The sequence below is a fragment of the Diceros bicornis genome, chromosome 10, assembly GCF_020826845.1.
Source record: "Diceros bicornis minor isolate mBicDic1 chromosome 10, mDicBic1.mat.cur, whole genome shotgun sequence".
Taxonomy (NCBI): Eukaryota; Metazoa; Chordata; class Mammalia; order Perissodactyla; family Rhinocerotidae; genus Diceros; species Diceros bicornis.
In genome coordinates, this window is record NC_080749.1 from 74,622,022 (window position 1) to 74,639,174 (window position 17,153).

At 40.2% G+C, this 17,153-nt stretch overlaps 1 protein-coding gene across 6 annotated transcripts in view; it reads left to right on the top strand.

Annotated features, from left to right (window-relative positions):
* The first annotated feature begins 1,304 nt into the window (after nucleotides 1-1,304).
* The window catches only part of CCDC150 (coiled-coil domain containing 150), a 70,184-nt gene continuing 54,335 nt past the window's right edge, over nucleotides 1,305-17,153 (top strand). Inside the window, exons 1-6 of one of the 6 annotated variants that reach the window (XM_058549481.1) lie at nucleotides 1,305-1,418; nucleotides 5,235-5,345; nucleotides 8,448-8,611; nucleotides 10,457-10,677; nucleotides 10,799-10,977; nucleotides 12,559-12,627. In XM_058549481.1, coding sequence (XP_058405464.1) covers nucleotides 8,454-8,611; nucleotides 10,457-10,677; nucleotides 10,799-10,977; nucleotides 12,559-12,627 — 627 coding nt within the window. In that variant the 5' untranslated portion in view covers nucleotides 1,305-1,418; nucleotides 5,235-5,345; nucleotides 8,448-8,453. The other 5 variants (XM_058549483.1, XM_058549480.1, XM_058549478.1 and 2 more) reach the window with 5 other exon arrangements.

Consider the following 17,153-nt stretch of genomic DNA (forward strand, 5'->3'; position numbering starts at 1 on the left):
TTCTTACACAGCTTGCCAGATGGTGGATAGAGGAAAAGAAATGAAAAACACTAAATTTAATCAGTTTAGCTCCCTGATTGCTGCTTAATATGGAGATTCAAGGAGAAGGTGAAAACTCTCATTACATCGAAGCGTGGGGATTATCTGTGGAGTGCATACACATATCCCTCATCTCCACGGATAAATCGGGTCACTGCAAGAGAAAATGTACATACTGACAGAATAATTGGCTCTTTGCATTGACGCTCTAAAATACTCTCCCACTTTTCATATCAAAAGCTGTATTTGGTCCCTTCACCTGAATAATATATGCTGTGCTCATTTCTCTTTCACTGGATGGGCTGTTTGATGAACGTCTTACAGCTGTGGTTTGATGGACATTCTCTCCATCTCACGCTGAGGCTCGGCTATCAGAAGAATCAGAACAGCCAAATCAATTCAGTCTAGCCACTTGCTAAGCAAATGAGGACTCATCTCACATCTGACTGCATTCATCTGAGGGCTGAAGTTATTCTCAGCTGAGCCTCCAGGGAGACGACAGGAGTGCATTAATTGCCCTGGTGGTGGTAACAGGTGTTCTCCCTAGCTACCTAAACGCAAAGCCGTATTGTCTTTTCTTTGTAGAAGGCTTCTCATTAAGTGTGAATTGCCACTGTTGCAGCAAAACAACTCCGAAACGGCTGCGGTTTTATTTTCAGTGCTCCTTCTCATTTCTTAGCTACTTACAGCCAGATTTAGAAATACCTATTCACTTACCTGTCGACAAGGTAAGAAAAAAATTAGGCTGAAGAGAAAAGATAACAGAGCGGATTCCAAGTGTTTTTACTCTCTGTCTGGCCATCATGGACGAGGATGAAGAGAGACTCGGTTTTTCCTTTAAGAAGAAGACTGAGCTCTGTATTTTTACCATTTTTATGCTCATTAACAAAATCTGTTATTTTCCTATCGTTCAGAAGTTACTTGATACTTTAGTCCTCCTAAAACTAAAAGCATTTGCTAATCTTGGCCTCTCGCCTCCTGCCGGGTATGTGTTTGCCAAATTACCCTAACGCCGCAGGTTCACCGGGGCGAGACTAGTAACTCCAAGTGGACAGAACAGGACCTCTGGGACGTGAGCCGGAGGAAACTACATATCCCGGCGTGCCCCGCTCGCGAGCACAATGGAGCCCTGTCGTCATCCGGGTCACGGGGCTGCGCGTTCCGTGCGCGCCGCCGGATTCCGGCCTGGGTCCCTCCCCGGGCGGAGGGCCCTCCTGGGCCGGGAAAACTGCAATTCCCGGCATGCTCTGTCACGAGTGCGCCTGCGTACAGGAGCGACCGCGCCGGCGAGCGGGTTTCTTTAAAGCGCTGCCTTAGTTCCATGGAAACAGGCCGTGTTGTTGCCGGTCGGAGCCACAGGCGGACAGATGGACTGTGGGGTGAGGCTGGCGGGCCCCGGGCGGGTGAGCCGGGAACGGAGGCTCGGGGCCCACGGGGGAGAGTCGGCGGCTCGGATAAGGCCGCCCTCTCCCCTCCCCGGCGCAGTGTCGTCTCGACCGCTGGACCTCAGGACTTGATTTATGGAGCTTCTGCACTGGATGCAGTGAAAAACATTCAGGAGGAAGTTCGCATTGGCCTGACTCCAGCTGAGGGAGGCAGGATAGCCACCAGGGAGGGCGTCCGGATAAGCCCCAAAGCCGCTTTTTCTTTATTTATGTCTTAGGTTGGAGGTTACAGGTTACTGGGAAAACCGTTTCGTTAATGGTTTTTGGTTTTTGCCACCTGTTATCCTCCCTGGCCTGCTTATTACAATGCAGATGTCAGGAATTTACATTCATCATTGCTGTTTCCCCTTACCTGGCACTTGCGCTAGAACAGAATAGACATTCGTTGAATTATCCCCCATTTGTTTGCCACCCACAATGTCCCAAGCACTGTGCTGGGCTTTGAAGATAGAAAAGGGTTAAGACTCTGACCGTACTCTGGAGAAGCTCACATTAGTCTGGCTTGAACACCCACACACTCCTCACCTCCCTGACTTGTTAATCGTGGAGCACCCAGGACGAGGCCCTTGAATCCTTTCTGTTCTGCATTATCCAGTGTCATGGCTTTACAAGCCACGTATATATTGACAATACAGTTTTATCTCCAGTCCACACTTCTCCCCTGAACTCCAGATCTATGAGCTCAATCATGTATTGGGCATCTTTCCTGGTTTACTTTAATATTTGCAAAACAACTCTTGATCTTCCCCCTAAAACTAGTTCTTCCTAACACGCTTCCATTGTCTCAGTTAATGGCAACACCATCCTTCCAATTGCTTTCTTTCTCTCATACTGTCTCATGTCTAATCCATCAAGAAAACTTATCTTTAAAATATGTCTGGGGCTGGCCCCGTGGCTTAGCGGTTAAGTGTGTGCGCTCCGCTGCTGGCGGCCTGGGTTCGGATCCCGGGTGCGCACCGACCCACCGCTTCTCCGGCCATGCTGAGGCTGTGTCCCACATACACCAACTAGAAGGATGTGTAGCTATGACATACAACTATCTACTGGGGCTTTGGGGGAAAAAATAAATAAATAAAATTATTAAAAAAAAAAAAAATGTCTGGACTGGGACCACTTTCTTACTATTCCATTGCTATCACCCTGGTCCTAGTCAGCAGAATCTCCTGCCTGGATCATTGTAGAGCTTCCCAACCATTCTTCCTACTTATGTCATTGTCCTTCTCCCATCTCAGGGGGCGCCAGGGGGCGGGTAGCCAGAGTTACTCAGGTAAAAGGTAAGTTAGGTCACCGCACTCCGCAGCTCTGAACCCTCCAGTGGCTCTGAGAGTCACTGAGAGTGAAAGCCAAGCCTTTACAGTAGCCCTTACGGCCCTATGTGACCTGGTCCCATTACCACCCTCTGACCTCACCTGTCCCTATTCGCTCCTTTACTTGTTCTTCTTCAGCCAAACTGACCTCTTTACTGTTTGTGGACTCATCAGGCATTCTGACTTAGGGTCTTTGCACTCACTGTTCACTCTTTCTGGACCTCTCTGTACCCTAGATATCCACATGGCTGATTGCTGCATCTCCTTCACAGATCTTTGCTCAGATATTGTCTCAGTGAGGCTTTCATTGACAACTCTGTTTAAAATAGAAGCTTCCACCACAGTCTCCATCCCATCCTCTTTCTTACTTTATTTTTCTCCATTGCACTTACCACCAGTGAACAAACTATGTATTTCACTTAATGTCTGTATTCCTCAGCTGGAATATAAGTTCCACGAGGGCAAGGAATTGTGTCTGTTTTGTTCACTGCTATGTTCCCCAGTGCCTATAACAGTGTCTGGCTCGTGGTCGGCATTCAGGAAATGTTTGTTGGACGTATGAGTGAATGAAGACAATGTTACTGACCAAATTATTTTCCAATGGTTGTGATAAACAACGTCGAGTCCCTGGCCTATTATTTTGGAACCAACAGCATATGGTTGTAACTATTGCCAGGTATAGGAATGGAGCCTGTGTCCACAGAAGCAAGTAATCTCTTTTCAAAGTCACCTGGCTTTTACTAGTGTATCACTTATGACATTGGTCTTATTCATGCCATGCTTTCAGTGAGGTAACCTACTTAGGAGCTCCTTGGAAATACTCTCCCTAAACATACAGAGAATTGTATTAATTTGATAATGATATAAAAGTAGCTGTGAGTGAACTTTTTCAAAAATAAAAGTTTGTATCTTAGTATTTTTATTATTGTTACTATCAAGGATCAGGACTTAGGTTCAAGAGCGCATTCAATGATGTTTGCGCTTTTTCAAAAACAGCAGAGCACAGATATGTTCAAGCTGTAGTCTCTTTGCTGGAATATTAGCAATTAAAGCTGGATTCTTCTAAGACTGTGCTGCTTAGACTATGAGTTATGGCGTCTGAGGATTTGCCAAGTGGCCAGTGGATTATATGTGGGGGTGGTTCTGTTACCCTGTTTTGGCTGGCCTGATGAGCCGGGCAGGCAGGAGTGTGAGTAACTGCAGTGAAATGAGAATCTCTCCTGACTGTAAACCCCAGCTCAACGAGTCCCTGCGTCCCAACCCCTTACCTCAGTCTTCCTGTAACAGGCACCCGGGCACTCGGGTTCTCTCCCTGGTGGATGTTAAGGCTGTCCTGCTCTTGCTACTCAGCCACCATTGCTTCCATCTTTGCTTCTGAGGGCTCTCCTGACCTTGACTTTTTTTTCCCCCATGAGGGAGGGTAAGGGATGGAGAGTTCTCAGCTAACCCTGAGACCTGTTTTTAATAAATCCCCAAAGGGTAGATTGGCTTGTTTAGTTTTCGAGTCAACTTCTTTGATGACCTGAACATGTTCCTCAGTGATTGACCAAGAGGGTATGTCAAGAACACCACCGTGGATTTCACTCAAGCTTTATCCCTGCCCACCCTCAGTCTGTCCCAGGCACCTCCATCTCCCATTCCTGAGGATGAATTTTCTATAAACCTCCTCCCCCTCAGAGGCTGGGGGCCAAGGTTGTTCCTCCATTTTATTTGAGAGTATTTTTTTTCTCCCCGGAAGCCTGAGACTCTCCAGTGTAGATCAGCTTCAGGTGGGAGTGAGTAATAATGCAAAAATCCGATTCTTACCCAAACATATATAGACTTTCTCTTTTTTAAGCAAATGAAGAAATTTAATTTGAGTTGTTTCCATTTTGTTTTTATGGCTGAATGTGCACACACCATATAAAGTAAATGTAAGCATTTTGTACGTATCATAAGTACCTTAGGGAAATACCAGCAAAACTATGATCTTTCAACAAACATGAAAAAATTTTAGGAATCTGCATCCCATTCAAAATATGTGGAAAACTTGTATTCCATTTCCTGTACTTTTTTGCAAAAATGGACTTTTGCTATATTTGTGTTAGTATTATGTGCGTGGCTTCCGATATAGATTAACAGAGGCAGTCCTTTAGACTATCTCCGGCTACCCGGGCCTAACAAGGTGCCACGGGCAGTGTGCTGCCCTCCCCGCTCTGGCCCTGCTTGTCATTTCCTTCACCTCCTCCTCCTCCTTGTTTCTCCACCTACTGTTGCCTGGGACTACTGGGTATCAGTTAGGATTGCTTTTGTTACAAGCAACAGAAAACACTGACTAAAACAAAAAACAAATAAAGTTTATTTTTCTCAAATAAGCAGAGTTTGGAGGTTACTAGTTTTGCAAAAAAAAAAAAAAATGTCAGGTTAATCTGAACTGCTCTGACCTTTTCTTTCTGTTTCTCAGACACTGGCGACCCCTGGCTCTTTGCTTATGTTTAAGAGTGAGGCGTTTCGTGGCTGACTGAAGGAGAGCTTGCAGACCTCTGGGCATCTTGGGGCAGTGCAGAAAGGACAAGTGCCATTGTTTCTGTCCTTTTTATCAGAAAAATGAGATTCTGCCCAGAATCTCCTTGCAAACTTCTGCGTAAGGTCTCATGGGCCAGAATATGTCACATGGGTGTGCCAGCTGCAAGGGAGGCTGGGGACGTGAACTTTTCAGCTGCTTTTGGAGAGAGGACAAAGGAGCCAACTATGTACAGACCCCATTCAACACTCTTTCCATGCTTTTTCTTCTCACCGCAGGCCTGGTTTATTTCTGGATCGGCAGTAGCCAGACAGCAGGTGAAGAAGATGGCATGGAGGGTAAACCCATGTGGTATTTCCATCGTTACCCCTCCATTTTCTCCCCACACTATTGCTGACTGCCCCAGCCCTAGGCCTAGTCTCATGGCAGCAGAGCAGCCCTCGAGTATGTCTTAGGGCTCTTCCTCCTACTACCTGAGGAACATTATCCTGGCCCATGTGGTAACACGAGCAGCATCTCCAAATCTGGCTTTTGTCAGAAATGTAGGTAGACCTTACTTCAAATCTCTGTATATCCAAAGACTCCATTAATATCTACTTGTGCCTTTGTCTTCCCCTTCAAGAACGAACTGAAACATGAAAGGGAATAAATAGTAGAGAGCTTCTTTACCCCATGGCCTTAAGCTGACTGTTAACAGAAAATATGTTAGCAAATTCAAACAGATTATATGTGTCAGAAATGCACTCTGTTTCATAGAGGAGCATAAAAGAAATCCTGGTCAGAAGCACTAAAATAAGAGTAAAAAGAAAATTTGTACACTTTGACCTATATCACCCTGTTTTCCCCTCCTCCTAGCCTCTGGCAACCACCATTCTATTCTCTGTTTCTATGAAATCAGCTTTTTTTTTTTTTAGTTTCCAAATATAAGTGATGCTGTACAGTATTTTTCTTTCTCTGGCTTATTTCACTTAGCATAATGCCCTCCAGATTCATCCATGTTGTTGCATGTGGCAAGATTTTCTTCCTTTTCATGGCTGAATAATATTCTATGGGGGTGTGTGTATATGCATTTTCTTTATCCATAATCCATTGAAGGACATTTAGGTTGTTTCTACATCTTGGCTATTGTGAATAATGCTGCACTGAACATGGGTGTGCAGATATCTTTTCGAGATATGATTTCAATGCCTTCGGATATATACCCAGGAGTGGGATTGCTGGATTATATGGTAGTTCAATTTTTAATTTTTTGAGGAAACTCTATTTTGTTTTCCATAATGGCTGCACCAATTTACCTTCCTGCCAACAGTGTTTAAGGTTTCCCTTTTCTCCACATCTTCACCAATGCTTATTATCTCCATTTTTGAGAATAGCTATCCTAACAGGTGTGAGGGTAATAGCTCATTGTGGTTTTGGTTTGCATTTCCCTGATGATTGGTGATGTTGAGGACCTTTTCATTTACCTATTGGCCATTTGTATGTCTTTGGGAAAATGTCTATACAGATCCTCTTCCCATTCTTAAATTGAATTATTTGCTTTTTTTGCTTTTGAGTTGTATGAGTTCTTGATATATTTTGGATATTAACTCCTTATCAGATATATGGTTTGCAAATACTTTCTCCCATTTCGTAGGTTACCTTTGCAAATAAAGAGCAGAAGTTCTGAGGATCTAATGTACAGCATGGTAACTATAGTTAATAATACAGTATAGTATACTTGAAAATGGCAAGAGTAAATCTTAAACATTGTTACTACAAAAAAAAGGGTTAACTATGTGAGGTGATGGATGTTTTAATTATCTTGATCTTGGTAACCATTCTACAACATATATATATATCAAATCATCATGTTGTACACTTTAAATATATATAATTATATTTATCAATTATTCCTCAATAAAGTTTAAAAAAAGAGTAACAAGAGAATTAGGAAGGCCATTGGCATTCTCTGGGACCTGTGGAGGGAAGATGGAAGGTGATGGGAGAGCTATTTCGGGATGAAGAAATGTCCTTGGTGGTTGTAGCAGTATGTTGGCAAGAAGCTCAGCCTTTCCACAGCCCCCCGCCACACTTCTTGCCCCCTTAAATCCTGCCACCAGTTTCCCCCTTCTTTAATTCCTGTCCTGGGGATCACCTTCTGTGACCTGGACCTGAGGTGGTCCCCACTTCCACTGCCTGGGAAGTGAAGGGAAGGGAGATTACACAGCAAGTGGTGGAGAAAGGTGTGTTCCTAATAGCCCAAGTGGAACCTTGGTGAGCACATTCCCATGGAAACACTATTGCTAGTAATGGTTACGGTTTACACTCTGATTGGTATAGAAATGTCGGTACAGGATAGAGTTGCAGGAAAATGTCCTTAAAGTTTCCACCAATGACTTTGTCATTGGACTTGGGGCACATGATTCATTTACATGTTGGGACTGCTTATAAGCTAATTCTGCTTCTGTCACTAATACCTGAAAGAGTAGTCTCACTACTCCCATTTACTCTTGTGCGATTTTGGGGGAGGAGTCTGGAAATTTGATGTCAATAGCTATAGAAGAGTCTTTGCTCTGCTATTTAGTTAAGTTTGCATATTATTTTAAAAAATCGCTGCTTCAGTGTAGTTTGTAAATTTATTTTATGACAACTGCTCATAAAGGTCCAGGTATAGAATTTTTTTCAGAAAGGTTGGATGGGAATATGTTGAAATGAAAATGGGTGGTAATAAAATAGATAATAACTCCCTCAGCCAAGTGATAGGTCCTAGTGTGTGTCTAATAGTAGCAGACGGGATAGGCTAGATTATGATGCAATAACAAACTACTCAACAATCTCAGTGGCTTATAACAACATAAGTTTATTGCTCCCTCACACTGGATGTGATGGATGGGTCATGGCTCTGCTTTATATCATCTTCACTTTGGACTCTTGGCACATGGAACAGGCCCTATCTGGGATGTTGCTCATCTCATGAGAGGGGAAAAGAAAGAGATGGTGAACAAGAAGTTGGCTCTTAAAGCTTCCACTCACATTTAATTGACCAAAGCAGGGTTCATGGCCATTCCCGAGCTGGACAGGACAGGGATGTATAATCCTCCCCACAGGAAGGGGCAGTGATTATTTTGAATAATAATAGAACCTACTACACTAATATTGTGACTTTCATCTCAGGTGCTTATGGAAACTACAATGTCCAGACCGGTTGTCTCTCCAACCCACATCAATGCTACAGCCTCTGAAACATTCACAGTACTTCAGCAAAGGATGAGAATAGTTGAGGAACAGACCAGTTCTCTGAGGGATGACCTAATAATGTTGGACTTGGGTGAAAAAAGGTAACAAATGAAAAATGAACTAGATCTTTGTAGGTTGAAGAATTTTGCTTCACTGGTTATTAATAAGGAGTCACAGCATGGATGGTTTGGCAGGAAAATAGGTATTTACAAAAGAATTAATAACAGTTTCCATTTGAACATTAATTAGAAAATATTTGCAAGATAAAGAGCTGCCATCCTGCGATAGAGCCAGTACCACTATTCCCCTAAACAGATATTTAAAATGAGTTAATTAGGTGCACAGACTTTGATATCCTGTTCACCTTCAACACTTGATTAAAAACGTAATTTTTCGTGGAATTAGAAAAAATGTTGGTTCTTATTTTTATTATTTTTTTTTTAAAGATTTTTTATTTATTTTATTTTTTCCCCCCCAAAGCCCCAGTGGATAGTTGTGTGTCGTAGCTGCACATCCTTCTAGTTGCTGTATGTGGGACTCGGCCTCAGGATGAACGGAGAAGTGGTGCCTCGATGTGCACCCGGGATCTGAACCCGGGCCACCAGCATCGCAGCGCGCGCACTTAACCACCAAGCCACAGGGCCGGCCCGGTTCTTATTTTTTAAATCAAAAATAGACTTTGATATTAGTTAAGGTGAACATTGAAACTTGATTCATGCCATTAACATGGTCTTCATTTTCTTTTCCCAGATTTGTTGTAAATTAAAAGAGAAGTTTTAAGACTTAAAAAATATTTTATAATTTAGAATTAAGTACTCAAAAAAGGAACTTTTTTTCCCTTGTGGTGCTAAAGAAGTTATTGCCATTAAAAGTTGGATTATCAGGGCCGGCCTCGTGGCTTAGCAGTTAAGTGCGTGCGCTCTGCTGCTGGCAGCCCTGGTTTGGATCCCTGGCACGCACCGACGCACCGCTTCTCTGGCCATGCTGATGCCGTGTCCCACATACAGCAACTAGAAGGATGTGCAGCTATGACATACAAGTATCTACTGGGGCTTTGGGGGGAAAATAAATAAATAAATTAAAAAAAAAAAAAAGTTGGATTATCAATAGCCTGAGGAATCTGGGTGCTTAAGCAGCCAATGTCAAATTTACTGCTGTGATTTTCTTTAAAATTACATATATATTTCCTGAGTGTCTCTCATGAAGACCTAAAATTAGTATAGGTGGTATTTTAGCACCCGTAGAATAAATAACTCTTTAGTAGTTAAAGATTAAATTTATACAAATATTGAGTATGTTGAAAAAAAAATAGGAATGTTTTTATGACGTTGTTTAAAAATTTTCTCTGGGGCCGGCCCGGTGGCACAAGCGCTTAAGTTCGTGTGCTCCACTGTGGTGGCCTGGGGTTTGCCGGTCAGATCCTGGGTGCGCACCGATGCACCAGTGGTCGAGCCATGCTGTGGCAGCGTCCCATATAAAATGGAGGAAGATAGGCACGGATGTTAGCCCAGGGCCAGTCTTTCTCAGCAAAAAGAGGAGGATTGGCAGATATTAGCTCAGGGCTGGTCTTCCTCACAAAAGAAAAAAAATTTTTTTCTAAAAATATGTGAATGTATTGCCTCCAAGCTAACCTTAATTCTTAGTTCACCATTATAGAATTAGCATTTAACGTGTTTTATGTATCACTTGTTTTTACATACATAAAAAGTTTACAAAAAATTCCGATTAAAATAACCATTAAAAAAGTCAGTAATTTTGACCCATCCCACACTGGTCTCATCCTCTTTGCCTAATAGTGCTCTGTATATTTAAATTTGGAGGGGCCAACAGATGCTTGTTAACTGAGGAATCTAATTTTTATTCTTAGTAGAAATGTTACGTTGATTCAATGGTTGGAATTACACATTGCATTGCATGCTATTGTTATATTTGGGATCTTTGTCTAGAGGCCAACTTGAAACTCCAGAACGTTTAGAAGCGCCTGTGAACCAGAACATCATTAGCCCTATCCAGAATGAAGTAATTTGTTCAGGAAGAACAGATATTTTATGGAAGAACTGTGAGTTTCTGGTAAATCGAATGTGCCATCTGGAAAGCCTCATCCAGTCCTTGAAGATGAACATCTTTCGTCTGCAAACAGAAAAGGATTTGAATCCACAGAAAACAGGTACAGAGAGAAGAGAATCATCAGAAATTTGGTCTTGTGAGGGTGCTTGATTAGTTTATGATTCTTTTCCTTTCCTGACCTTCTTTCAACTGCTCGATGACCTTACTGTGCTGTCTGGTAGCTCTTCTGAAGGATCGATTGAATACAATACAGGAGGAGCATTCCAAGGACCTGAAGCTGTTGCATCTTGAAGTGATGAATCTGCGCCAGCAGCTACGAGATGTAAAAGAGGAAGAAGACAAGGCACAAGATGAGGTGCAGAGGTTGACTGCCACTCTGGAGATGGCCTCAGAGACGAAGGTTTGAGTCCAGAGTTCTGAAGTACAAATCCACTGTTATGTGTTAGCTAGAGGAGGCAACAGACCCATAAAACTGACGTTTAAAAGTAGGTGATGTTGATGTAAGGATTCTTGACATTTGAAATTTATCTACATTGATAGCCTAAACCATTGTGTGCTATCAGTAGTTGAGTATAGAGCCCTTACCCTCTACACGTGACCCTGAGGGCCCAGAGATACAAGGTAGAGTCTGTCTTCTTCAAGAGCTTATATGCTAGCTGGGGGAACAAGGCATAGCATGAGAAACTAAAGGGAGAAAAAATGAGGACATCGGAAGTGTCAAAGGACGGTATAGGGCAATAAGTGTTGTGTGTTCATGTGGGTGAGAGGGTATGAATGCCCCATCTAGAATAGATTAGGCTAGGCCTCAAGAAAGAGAGGACTTGAACTGAACCTTTAGAAGGGGAAGTAGAAAGGTGAGAATGTTTCAAGGAGCACACACACAGGAAGCAAAGAATAAAGACTAGGAAAATAAACTAACAATTTTGTTTTCGTTCCAGGGGCCAGGCAATATAATAGATGTTCAACATGTTATTTTGTTTAATCTTTGCAAAACCTCATGATGTAGGGTATTATTGTCCCCATTTTAATGATGAGTCCTGAGGCCTAGAGAGAAGTAAGTCACTTCTCCAAGATCACACTTCCTGTCTTGTTCCTGTAGCCCAGGTGTGAACCTAGATCTTTCCACTGGGACCAGTTACGGGGAAATGCATAAACGAGTCTGACAGGAGTGAGGATTTGTTTATGGGAAATAAGCTGAGAATTGGCTAGGGATCATGTTATAGAGGATCTCAAGTCAAGAGTAATCAGTAGTTGGGCTTGATCCTATGGGGGGTGATTAAGATTTTTGATAAGGCAGTGACATAATAAAAACAGGAAAACTAATCTGGCAGTTATGTAGAGTATTGATTATAGGAGAAGAGATTGGGAGCAGGGAAACCAATTAGGGATCCATTGCATTATTTGAGGCATGAGCCTTACTAGGTCTGATCTAGGGTTGTGGCATTTTGAAAAGAAAGAGGGATATTTTGTGTGTACTGGATAAGGGCTGAAGGTTGGAAAGAGACAAAGATGACTGAGGTTTCACATCTTGGATTGTAATGCCATAAATAATAATATAAAGGAGAAGAAATAGTGAAAGCTGTGTTTTTCATCCTCAGCTCCTAAGCATGGATAATATTTGACGCTAGAAGAAATAGAGTACTTAAAAAAACAGAAATATACCCTGTAAGAAAAATTTCTGTCAATTACCAGGTTCTCCTCTGATGATTGAACTTTACATAGGAAATGAATGTGACTAATCATTTTTTAGGATCGGAAAGGGAAAATGATAGAAGTCATGAATCAAAGTAATCAAATAACTTTCTTTTTAAATATCTCATAGTAATAATTACTTGAGACTCACAATAGGAAGTATTTGTAACCGTATTCAGAGTAGCATTTATAGGTCGCCAGAAAAAGGTCTAGATTTGAACTGATATATATAGACAGTTTATTCCTATCATTTCCGATTATTTAGAACCTTTTCTCCTTCTACTTTTAGAAGAATGCAGCCATCATTGAAGAGGAACTGAAGACCACAAAACGTAAAATGAACCTTAGAATTCAGGAGGTAAGATAAAAAGACACTGGAGCGTGGAGGGGTGTTGGAATTGAAGAGGGGAAGTCAAGAAAGTAGAATGAAAAGAAACCTTTAAAGAAGAAAATACGTGACTGTGTAGCAGGAAGGTTTTAAAAATATGCCACATGCAGGGCCGGCCTGGTGGTGCAAGCAGTTAAGTGCACGTGCTCCGCTGCGGCGGCCTGGGGTTCGCCAGTTTGGATCCCGGGTGCGCACCGACGCACCGCTTGTTAAGCCATGCTGTGGTGGCATCCCATATAAAGTAGAGGAAGATGGGCACAGATGTTAGCCTAGGACCAGTCTTCCTCAGCAAAAAGGAGGATTGGCATCAGATGTTAGCTCAGGGCTGGTCTTCCTCACCAAAAAAAAAAAAAGATATATGCCACATGAAATTCAAGTGAAAGTGCCTGCGCCTATTTGACATTGAGACTTCTTTTGCTTCAATACGGCCATAAAACCAGAAATAAAATTAAAAAAATAACTGCGGAGCCAGGGGGGAAATAGTTACCACAAAATTCATGCAGTTGCTCATATACTAGAATCAAGTGAACACCTTCATACAAAGGCCTTTTAAACTAAAGTTGTGTTAAAAATAAAATCTTTTAATAAGCCTGCTAATCTAATTTTACCCTGAAACCTTCATTTCAGCCTAAGTTTTAGTAGGTAACAGATGGAGAATTGTGAAGTAGGTGGCTGCTAAAAGTTGTTGCACTAAAAATTTGCAACTGAAAACAGTGAAAGAGACAGAAGACTTACTAACTCACTAGACCCTGACGGCTGGAAACCTCACTATTCCCTGACAGAATAAGAATTGATGTTAGTCCAAATCAAAAGGGTCAAAATTATGTGTAAAATAGTCTATTAAATGAAACAGAAGTACCTATACTTCTTAGGAAAATTCTCATGCAAAATTACTTTTTAAATTATGAATTGTAGTGCTTAAGGTGGTAAGTGTAGCTATCTGGAAAACGCTCTTATGTACTTATTTGCCAGTAATTACTGATAAAAGCATGATTGTTCATAGTTAGAATGTATTAAGTTTATAGAAAAATTACGCAGGAAACAGAGTTCCCATAAACCCACTCTCCTCACCCCCACAGTTTCCCTTATTATTAACATCTTGCATTAGTGTGGTACATTTGTTATATCTGATGAACCAGTATTGATACATCATAATTAACTAAGTCCACAGTTTGCCTTAAGATTCACTCTTTCTTCATTACAGTATCATACAGAACAGTTTCACTGCCCTAGAAGTGCTCCATGTTCTGTAAACTCATCCTCCCCCACCCCGCCCCCACCCCCACCCCCCCCTACTCCCACCCCAGCCCCTGGCAACCACTGATCTTTTCACTGTCTCTATAGTTCTGTTATAGTTGGAATCATATGGTGTGTAGCCTTTTTGGACTGGCTTCTTTCACTTAGCATATGCATTTAAAGTTCCTCCATGTCTTTTCATGGTTTGGTAACTCATTTTATTGCTAAACAGTGTTCCATTATATGGACATACCACAGTTTGTTTATCCATTCACCTATTGAAGAACATCTTGGTTGCCTCTAAGGTTTGGCAGTTATGAGTAAAGCAACATTCATATGCAGGTTTTTTGTGTGGACATGTTTTCATCTCATTTGGATAAATACCTAGGAGCACAATTGCTGGCTCATATGGTAAGCTTATGTTTAGCGTTGTAAGAAACTACCAACTTGCCTTATAAAATAGCTGAACCATTTTGCATTCAAACCAACAATGAATGAGAGTTCCTGTTGCTCCACATCCTCGTCAGCATTTGATGTTGTCAGTATTTTGAATTTTTGCCATTCTGATAGGTGTGTAGTGGTATCTTGTTTTAATTTTTAATTTCCTAATGACATATGATATTGAACATCTTTTTATATTGAACATCTTTTTATCTGGTATTTGCCATCTGTATATCTTATTTGGTGAGGTGTCTGTTAGCTCTTTTGCTCATTTTGTAACTGGGTTGTTTGTTTTCTCATGTTGAGTTTTAAGAGTTCTTTGTATATTTTGGATACCAGTCCTTTATCAAATATGTGTTCTGCAAATATTTTTTCCCAGTCTGTAGCTTATCCTTTCATTCTTTTAACAGTGTCTTTTGCAGAGCAGAAGCTTTTAATTTTAATGAAGTCCAATTTATCAATTTTTTCTTTCAGAGATTATAATTTTGGTGTTATATCTAAAAAGTCATCACCAAACTCAAGGTCACTAAGATTTTTCTCCTGTGTTATCTTTTAGAAGTTTGATAGTTTTGCATTTTACATTTAGGTCTATGATACATTTTGGATTAATTTTTGTGAAAGATGTGATGTCTATATTTAGATTCTTTGTGTGTGTGTATATGTCTACTTGTTCCAACACCATTTGCTTAAAAGACTATCACTGATTGACACTTATCATTATTTTTTACTGGAAAAGTCTTAATTCTGAGTGCTGTGATAAAATCTTGAATTTTCACTGAGCGCTGTCAAGGCCCTGAAGAAGGACTGTCCTAGTCGAAAGGCATTTTGAGGGCAGTGGAGCAGGAAGGATGTAGTAGTTGGCTAGGGCTGCCATAACAAAGGATCACAGACTGGGTGGCTTAAATGACAGAAATTTATTTTTCATATTTCTGGAGGCTGGAAGTCCAAGATCAAGGTGTTGGCAGGTTTGATTTCTCCTGAGACTCACTACTTAGCTTGCAGACGGCTGCCGTCTCACTGTGTCCTCACGTGGTCTTTTCTTTGTGTGCACATCTCTGGTGTCTCTGTGTGGGTCCCTGTTTCCTCCTCTTTTAAGCACACCAGTCAGGTTGGATTAGGGCCCACCATAACAGCCTCATTATAACTTCATCACGTCTTTAAAGGCCCTGTCTCCAAATACAGCCCCATTCTGAGATAGTGGGGGTTAGGGCTTCAACATACTAATTTGAGGGGAATACAGTTTGGCCTATAACAGAAAGCTATACAAAGACAGAATAAATGTTGTAGATATCTTCCTAAGAGATAAGAAATATGTATAAATAAAATCTAGTTCTGATGAACATAAAATGGATTGACTGATTGCCTTTAATAATGCTTCAGAAATTTATACTTCAGTAGTATAATGATCAAATAAAGATTACCTTTATAAAGCCCTTAAATTATATCTTGAGCAAATTATACTATGTAATTTGATCCAGAGCTTAGAAAAGTATATTAAGCTACTCTATATTATAAAGTAATTATAATCGGATAGTTTTCATATCAGATTATTATAATATAGCCAAAACCAAAAACTATGGCTCATTATTAAATAAGATTGTAATATTTAACTGATCATTGGATGAGGAAGGAATTTCTAAACTTGAAAAGAACAGAATTATAAAAATCTCAGTAGATGTGGCCGCATAAGAATTAAAAGTTTATACATGTAAAAAAAGCAAAAAGCAAAACTAATAAAACATGACAAAACTAAACAAAGAGTTAATAATCTTCTATTTTAAATAACTTAAAATTGACTTAAAAAAAAATACAAAACCAAAAAACCAGTGGGCAAAGAATAAGAACTAACAGTTCATAAAAATATATAAAGAGCTAATAACCATATTAGAAAATGTTTAATCTCACTAGTCACTAAAGAAATGAAAAACTATTAAGATGTTATTTTTCATGTATTAGATTAGCAAAGATTTAAGAAAATGATGGTACATAGTGCAGATGGGATTTATTCAAATACTACTGATAGCAGGCTAAAATTGGAAGGAAAATTATAATAAGTATCAAAAGTCTAAAAAGGTTTATGCCTTTTACCTAGTGATTCCTCTTGTAGGAATTTATCTGAAGGAAATAATCAGAAATGCAAAGAAAGATTTATTCACAAGCATGTTCAGCAGGACAATATTTAGAGTAGTGAAAAACTGGAAAAATCTAAGTGTTCAATATTGGGGATATGATTGAGAACATCATAGGACATTTCCAAAATGGGATATCGTATAACACTTTTATGCCAACACATTTTTCATCTCTTTGAACTTTTTAAAAACTTTTTAAACATTATAAAATATATCATCCATAGAGAAAACACATATGAAATATATATGTACAATTCAGAGAAGAGTTATAAAGTGTACTCTCATGTCATCTTCACTGGGGCTTAAAAACAGAATTTCTTGCAATTTAACATCACTTAATAAAAGGAATAGCATTTTGCAATTCCCATTTAAGTTAGAAGGTATCTATGAGGTAAAGAGACTCTTCCTTTTTTATATCTTTATCTGACTCACTTTATAGTCATTTGTTGAGAGAAATGAGGTCAGTGTACCCCAATTCTGGAGTGTCAGTTTTGTCTGCTACTTAGTTACTTCATTATTTGTTTAGACCTTTAAATTCAAGACAGAATTGAAACAACCTTCAGAGGTATGCTTATAATACTATGAGATAAAAAATATATAGACGAAGAAATCAAAATATAGGAAAATAAGAGTTAAAAATACAGAAATACAGAGAGTATATATACTAAGGTACATTAGTGTTTTTCAAAC